The 8,750-nt window shown below is 36.2% G+C and overlaps 1 protein-coding gene across 1 annotated transcript in view; it reads left to right on the forward strand.

The window, feature by feature from the left end:
• svil (supervillin) overlaps positions 1-8,750 on the forward strand; it is an 86,059-nt gene that overhangs the window by 40,217 nt on the left and 37,092 nt on the right. Inside the window, exon 11 of the mRNA XM_015375528.1 lies at positions 1,505-1,637. Coding sequence (XP_015231014.1) covers positions 1,505-1,637 — 133 coding nt within the window. The remainder of the gene's footprint in view (positions 1-1,504; positions 1,638-8,750) is intronic.

Here is an 8,750-nt window from a genome sequence, read left to right on the forward strand (position 1 = left end):
CTTTAGTGTGTAAGCAATCCAAAAAAACTGTAATGACCTTCTGCTCCTCTATTAATGAGGGGACCCCTCAGGCACGTAAAAAGTTGCCTAATTCCGTCATTTTCCACCAATGTGTCACTGGCCACCTCAAACAACTCACATCTTTGTCAGTGAAGCTGAGTGCTCCCACATCTCTTCCTTCATGGTGCCCATCTACATTAGGATCCAACATTCTGAGATTAAAGTCAGAATTCTGAGAAAAAAGTCAGAATTTTCCCATGTTAAACTGAAATAAAATTTAAAAATCAGTTAACTTTTTTTTTTTTTTCAGTGGCCCTAATCCTCTTCCGTAGGTTCTTGTATGTCTGGTCATTTATTTTTGTGTTTTTAAATTCAGAACAAGTTGGGGGCTGTTTTACAGCCTGGACCCTTTAAGGAGCCCCTGGTTGAAAGATATGCACTAATAATTCTAACTAATAATTCTTCAAATATGCAGCAGACTTCAGTTTTAAATATTAGGAACCTGGTTTTACCATTTTAATTCTGTGTTTGATATTTCGTCTAAATCTGTTATCTAAAAATCAAAATAAGACATTTTATTTATATTTTTAACCACTTTTATTCAGTTGAAATAGTGTTTCTTAGATTGGTTCAGGTTAAAAAGTTAATGTAAAATAGTCTGTTTTTCATTTAAGAGTTTTTTTTTAGTTTTGAAGAGCAGAAATATTTTAGTCTTGATAAAAAGTTTTAAAAACCTAATTTAATTGTTCTCTTAAACACCTTGGAAAAAAATGACTGGAAACATTAAAATAAAGAGTTGGATAGAAAAGTTTTAGAGGTTCAGCAGCAGTTTGATAAACCTTTTTGGTTAAAGGTAAGCAGTCCAAGCAAACCACTTGGATTTGTTTGTTTAGTTTTTAATTACAGATACGTGTCAGATTAATGTTTTGTCCTGTTGTGTTCATTTGGCTTCTCCCAGTTTGCAGCTTTAGTAGCATGTAGATGACATGGTTATGCAATCTGTCATTTATCCTGCTGTAATGGGACCTAAAGCCGTGTAGGAGTGTCCCTGTTTATGTTGGCACTGGCCTGCTGACAGCTTGGATTAGATGCTTCAGGGAAGCAAGGTGGAAATTCTACTGACAGGGAATCATTTAGCTTCATGTTTAACCCACTTTTTTCTGAACAAGTAATTTTCTATGAAGTGAATTTTGTTCCATTATTGTTTCAAGCAATATTATTGCTTAAATCCTACCAGTGGATGGTGAGCTAAATATGAAAGGTTCTGTCTTAAAAGGGAATCTATATAAGCTGAACTAATACTACACACATTTAAATCTTAATAAGTCATTTTTTTCCTAAAATAAGTGCATTTTTACTTGAGTTGAGGAGAAAAAAAACAAAGAAATCTCATTCCACTGGCAAATTAACTTATTTATGTACTCGAATTAAGAGAAAATAGGCGTCATTTTTACTTATTTCTAGATTGTTTTTTCCAAAGAACTTTTTATTTCTCTCCCACCAGAGTCGCCTTGTTAAAGAAAAGTGGTGAGAAGGACTGGAGGGAGAGGATCAGTAAGAAGCAGGATGTGGCGAAGGTTGCAGCGGATGAGCAGCAGGCCCAGATGTGGGAGATGGAGCAGAGCTTCAGGAAGAAGGTAATCACCTCACTGCTGAGTTAGCGCCGCACACGGCCGGCCGCACACATCATACGCACCATTTGTCTGAATGCTGTTCAATCTGTATGTGCGCACAGTTATTGCAGCAGTGACATTTAGCAGTGCTACTGTCTAAAGTGACTCCAACATCATGAGCCGGTATAGACTGGTCCTAACAAAGCTTTGAAGAGGTTCTCCAGGGTTCAGAACGTTACGATCAAAGAAATATCCCAGCCTTTTAATAGTCGTTTGTGGAACACAATTCAGGATTGTCATCCAATGATAACTTTATATACCTCCAAACAGTTAGGCGGTCATCTGATCTGTTTGTTTTTACGTTTTCTCTGTTTTATGAGCCTGGTGGATGTTTTGTTGTTCCTGGACTAAATCAGCATCTAATCTGCACAGATCCCGCTGCAGGAAAACGGATGCTATAGTGTCTCTTTATCAGCTTGTCAGCATTTCATGGCCTGACCCCTCTCACTGGAAAAGTACGGAAGCCTGTGGGTGCCAAAACTGAAATTTGAACAAACTGGAGAAATTAGGGCAGCACACATCAATAGTTCATGTTTTAGATAAATTATGCTTTCTGTAAGGAGTTAAGTAAAAGAAAAATAAAAACAAAGTTCTGTTTTAAATTCTCAGCGATGTGGATGCATCATGTTTAAACACTTTTACAGTAACTTCTGAGGCTAGAAATAATAAAATTGGCAAGATGGCTTTTTTGTTTTGTAGTTTCAGTTAAGAAAATTGAGACAGCAGGTTCATTTTTTTTTTTTTTTTATCTCCATATTTAAATATTAGCCCAGACTGTCAATTTAACAATTAATGTTGTCACAAAATACATGTAAACACATGTTTTAAATTTAAATTGGATAAAAATATTTTATCTTCTCACTTTCTTCATAGTCGAGACACATTTCTGTTGGTCTGCATGGATGTTAGCAACATTTTATTTACTCGCTGAACAGGAGGAAGGTGTTTGTTTTGGACCTAAAGTGAAGAGAATGTGATATGGAAAAAAAAACAAATTGAAAATCAAATATTTTTTAAAACTCAATCTGAAAAAAGAGACATTTTAAAAGATAAAATTCAAAACTATAAAATGTGTAAAACTAAACTGAAAAGAAAATTTGAAGAACATTTTAAGTATCTAAAAAATATCTGAAAAAACGTCAAAGTTTCGTTTTATTTTGGTTTTTTTTTTCCAATTTACAAACCTTTTTTTTTTGCTTTTAACAATGATGGAACAAAACACAAAAAACAGCTACAGCGTTGTTTACGAAGCGATAAACAGCTGTTTCACATATTCAGTCCTTAAGACATTGGCGTAATGTTCATGTCTGAGTTCTAGATGAAGGAAAATAAATGGCATAGTCAGAGCACTTTATTTCCTGTGAAAGTCAGATAGACGGTGAGCATTTTCCTGAAGTGGTCTTGGATTAGTATCTTTTGTGTAGGGCTGAAACCAATAACCAGATCAGTCGTGATTAATTTACTATTGTGAACTAATTTGCTAATCAGATCATAATTTTTATAAAGGCACACAGACTGTTAAACAGGCCTTTTGCTTAAAGAATAATTAANAACTATAAAATGTGTAAAACTAAACTGAAAAGAAAATTTGAAGAACATTTTAAGTATCTAAAAAATATCTGAAAAAACGTCAAAGTTTCGTTTTATTTTGGTTTTTTTTTTCCAATTTACAAACCTTTTTTTTTTGCTTTTAACAATGATGGAACAAAACACAAAAAACAGCTACAGCGTTGTTTACGAAGCGATAAACAGCTGTTTCACATATTCAGTCCTTAAGACATTGGCGTAATGTTCATGTCTGAGTTCTAGATGAAGGAAAATAAATGGCATAGTCAGAGCACTTTATTTCCTGTGAAAGTCAGATAGACGGTGAGCATTTTCCTGAAGTGGTCTTGGATTAGTATCTTTTGTGTAGGGCTGAAACCAATAACCAGATCAGTCGTGATTAATTTACTATTGTGAACTAATTTGCTAATCAGATCATAATTTTTATAAAGGCACACAGACTGTTAAACAGGCCTTTTGCTTAAAGAATAATTAAGAGCATTGTTTAAAACCTTTTATCAACCTAAATGCCACTCTAAAGTCCATCACCCTGCGAATTATAAACAAATAGGTTGCTCCTAAATATAATACATTTACGTAAGAGGATTAGGGCCACTGGAAAAAAAAAAAAAAAAAAAAAAATAGTTAACTGATTTTTGAATTTCATTTCAGTTTAGTATGGAGGAAAAAAAGTCAGAATTCTGACTTTTTTCTCAGAATTCCAACTTTCTTCTGTTTAAGTCAGAATTCTGAGAAAAAGTCAGAATTCTGAGAAAAAAGTCAGAATTCTGAGATTAAAGTTAAAATTCTAAGATTAAGGTTAGAATTCTGAGATCAAAGTCAGAATTCTGAGATCAAAGTCAGAATTCTTAGATCAAAGTTAGAATTCTGAGATTAAAGTCAGAATTCTGAGATCAAAGTAATAATTCTGAGATTAAAGTCAGAATTCTCAGATCAAAGTTAGAATTCTGAGATCAAAGTCAGATTTCTGAGATCAAAGTCAGATTTCTTAGATTAAAGTCAGAATTCTGAGAAATAAGTCAGAATTCTGACTTTTTACCCAGACTAAACTGAAATAAAATAAAAAAATTACTTAACTTTTTATTTCCAGTGGCCCTAATCCTCTTCTGTATAAATTAGAGAATTAAATTCCTGACATTTTAAATATAGAAAAAGATTAAAATGCAAAACGAAGAAAAAGAAGCGATTACATAAAGGTGCATTAATGATATTGTAAAGATCTACTGTCATGTTCTTGGTTCTGTTATGCTTTACTTTGCTCCCTGTTTTCTTTTATTGGTTTATTTCATATATTGTTTTTTCTGGATATATTTTAGTTCTCAGGTTTTTCTTTGTTGTCCTCTGTTGCCCTCTTGTGTGTGTGTTCCTTTTTTCCTTGGCTTCCTCGTTGTCTCCACTCACACCTGCTCCTTATCTGCTCGTTAGCCCTGCCTTTGTTCAGTCGGCCATAAATATTCTCCTCTGCTGTCACTCATTGCTGGTTCCTCGTCATCGCTGGTTCCTCGTCGCTGTTGCTGTTTGTTTTCCCCTGATGTCTCCATGGTTCTGGTTTGTTTTACATTTTAAGTTGGATTTTTGGATTCCTGCCTTTGTTTACCGTTTTCACCAATTAAACTGCAAGAAATCCCCTCAGCCTCTCTGCCTCTGCATTTGGGTCCTCAAACCTCAACCAAATTCTGACATCTACATATATAAACATCTTTTAGATTTTAAGGTCACTTTACCTACCAACTAAAATCAAGTTTAAATACACTCATTAAAAAAACAAATGTGTTGTTTTTTGTTGACTTTTTGCAGTAATGTCAGAATCTGACCTTTGATCCAACAAACGATTCGACTATGTTTCCCCCTCTGCTGGTAGACCGCATTTATTTAAAGTCTCATAATCACATTTCCTCAGACTGTCAGAAGATCGCAGAAAATGTACGTAATTCTCAGTTGCCAAAGTGTTTTTGTAAAATCCCTGATGTTGAAATGAACTCAGGCTGGTTTGGATCGGGCACAGAACAAGCCTGGCACCGTTCTTAGAAACGTCATAGAACAAATTATTATCCTCATAAAAAATGAGACTCTTCACTGTATGTTGCATCTTATATTTCACTGTCAAGTTTCTGTTTGCATCTTTTTTTTTACCATTAATAAGAATAAACCAGTTATCTATCCCTGCATGTTTTTCCATTTCTCCATCAGCAGCTGTTTTTAAAGGCAGGCGTTAAGACGGCTGCCGTTCATGTTCCTCTCTGTTTGGACGTCTTCTCTCCAGCTGCTGCTCTTCATGTTTCCAGCTGCTTATCGGTGTTTAGCCAGTCGCACCGGCAGCTCTGCAGGCAGACGGCTGACGTTTAGATGATTTAATGTCAGGCTGTTGTTCTTCAGACGCTGGGGGAAACGGATAAATTTTAATTTACGCAGATGGTTTAGTAATTGATGGAGGTTATATGCAGGATAAAGAGAAGCACAGTCCGGCTTCTTTGACTTGTTTTCATCCTCCTTGTTCATCCAAACCTGTGGATGACATTTTTAGGTTTCCTGTGTTAGATCGAAGAACAAAAGTGGGGATGAGGTGGAAAAAAAGCAGACTGATGCAGGACTTGCTGGGATTTTGACCAATGAATAAAATGCGTGCAACAGCAGGAGAGCTTTCATTAAATGTCCCTTTTCTTTGGCCGTTTGTCTGTAGGATGATGAAGCACTGATGATGACTGAGGACCTGTTTCGGGTAAGGCCCGTCTGAAAGCCCTCTGTCATGCAAGCACTCTGGTGTTGTTTGGTCTATCACCTTGATTCTGATCAGAAAAGTGATCAAAAGTTTAGATCCTTCACGGCTGGTGTGATGGTTTGGTTTGTGTGCGTCTCCATGTGGTGGTGGTGCCATTTTATTCATTTTGTGATAGTGGGTTACACTATCTGTCTGTNAAGAAATCCCCTCAGCCTCTCTGCCTCTGCATTTGGGTCCTCAAACCTCAACCAAATTCTGACATCTACATATATAAACATCTTTTAGATTTTAAGGTCACTTTACCTACCAACTAAAATCAAGTTTAAATACACTCATTAAAAAAACAAATGTGTTGTTTTTTGTTGACTTTTTGCAGTAATGTCAGAATCTGACCTTTGATCCAACAAACGATTCGACTATGTTTCCCCCTCTGCTGGTAGACCGCATTTATTTAAAGTCTCATAATCACATTTCCTCAGACTGTCAGAAGATCGCAGAAAATGTACGTAATTCTCAGTTGCCAAAGTGTTTTTGTAAAATCCCTGATGTTGAAATGAACTCAGGCTGGTTTGGATCGGGCACAGAACAAGCCTGGCACCGTTCTTAGAAACGTCATAGAACAAATTATTATCCTCATAAAAAATGAGACTCTTCACTGTATGTTGCATCTTATATTTCACTGTCAAGTTTCTGTTTGCATCTTTTTTTTTACCATTAATAAGAATAAACCAGTTATCTATCCCTGCATGTTTTTCCATTTCTCCATCAGCAGCTGTTTTTAAAGGCAGGCGTTAAGACGGCTGCCGTTCATGTTCCTCTCTGTTTGGACGTCTTCTCTCCAGCTGCTGCTCTTCATGTTTCCAGCTGCTTATCGGTGTTTAGCCAGTCGCACCGGCAGCTCTGCAGGCAGACGGCTGACGTTTAGATGATTTAATGTCAGGCTGTTGTTCTTCAGACGCTGGGGGAAACGGATAAATTTTAATTTACGCAGATGGTTTAGTAATTGATGGAGGTTATATGCAGGATAAAGAGAAGCACAGTCCGGCTTCTTTGACTTGTTTTCATCCTCCTTGTTCATCCAAACCTGTGGATGACATTTTTAGGTTTCCTGTGTTAGATCGAAGAACAAAAGTGGGGATGAGGTGGAAAAAAAGCAGACTGATGCAGGACTTGCTGGGATTTTGACCAATGAATAAAATGCGTGCAACAGCAGGAGAGCTTTCATTAAATGTCCCTTTTCTTTGGCCGTTTGTCTGTAGGATGATGAAGCACTGATGATGACTGAGGACCTGTTTCGGGTAAGGCCCGTCTGAAAGCCCTCTGTCATGCAAGCACTCTGGTGTTGTTTGGTCTATCACCTTGATTCTGATCAGAAAAGTGATCAAAAGTTTAGATCCTTCACGGCTGGTGTGATGGTTTGGTTTGTGTGCGTCTCCATGTGGTGGTGGTGCCATTTTATTCATTTTGTGATAGTGGGTTACACTATCTGTCTGTGTGTCTGTTTTCATCCAGATTTCTTTTCAATGACTTCTATGTTGTACATTTTGCCCCAAACTAATCTTTTTATCTTCAATGAAAATGAAAAACAAAACAAAAGACTGGCTTAAGGTCGGTTTCTGCTTAATGGGGCTACAAGATCAGCTTGACGTAGTCACCGCTGCGCTCCAGACCGCCTGCCCAAAGCAAAGCCTGCAGCCTCCACGGTTCCTCCCGCTTAATTTAATATGATGCATTTAAAAAATCCCATCAGCATTCAGCATATGTGCAGTTTCTGCCCAGATATTTTATTTTTGTTGTAGATTTTTGTAACTGGGACAAATGGGATAATTCAAAACTGCTTTTTTTATGAACTGTTTGTTCTCTACTATAAGATGATTTATTATTTAAATTTTAAAACATCTCCATTGGCTTATTTCAGTAGGATACTATCTAATCATCTTATTTTATCTGTAAAATTAGTCATTACATTGACAGATGATCTTATTTACATGCTTAAATTAAGGAGAAACACACTTAATTTTAAGACATTTTCACTTTCCTCCAGAGATGAAATGCTGCAAAATGCAGCCATGTTCCATGCAGAAATTACAACCGTACAACCGTAAACATGCCTTTATGCTTTCTTTACATTCATAGGTGTGTTTACAGTGGTTGCATGCGAAGAACACAGACAATCCTCATGATGTTTAAAGTGCATAGCTTTATAAATCTTTTTGGCTAATTGAAATTAGAAATGATGGTGCTGTACATACAGGCGTATACCATTGTGAGCTATATTGCCTGCAGAGTTTTCAGCATACAACCGTTATGAAGGGGTTACACTATTATTTACTAATCCATATCTGGAAGAGATTAGGTATAGATGAGGGATCTAAAAGCACTTGTTTCTTAAAAAAAAAATATTAACCATCTCAGGCTCAAATTAAGTTGTAGTTGCAGGAAAAATCTGATATGTGTAGAAAATGATTTTATGGGGTAGCAATATAAAATTCAGACTTTTATTTTGAAAGAGACCTTCACATGCAATGAATTCTGGGATGTTGCAGATTTGCAACAGCGACCCGGACTGGTAAATTAACACTGAAGACTGAATCTGATATGAACGTTAACTTTATTCGAATGTCACAAACAAAATTAACAAAACAAAATCCGAAAAAAAACTTTTCTCACAAAATTAGAGAACTTTTTTTCCACAGACATCTCAAAACCTCTTGAGAAGTCCGTTTCTGTTAAACTGTTGCTCAAAATATAGGCAAACTAGTAGATAAAGCATGTAGCATCCATTGGTACCT

This window comes from Cyprinodon variegatus, unplaced genomic scaffold (genome assembly GCF_000732505.1).
Source record: "Cyprinodon variegatus isolate N-32 unplaced genomic scaffold, C_variegatus-1.0 Scaffold120, whole genome shotgun sequence".
NCBI lineage: Eukaryota > Metazoa > Chordata > Actinopteri > Cyprinodontiformes > Cyprinodontidae > Cyprinodon > Cyprinodon variegatus.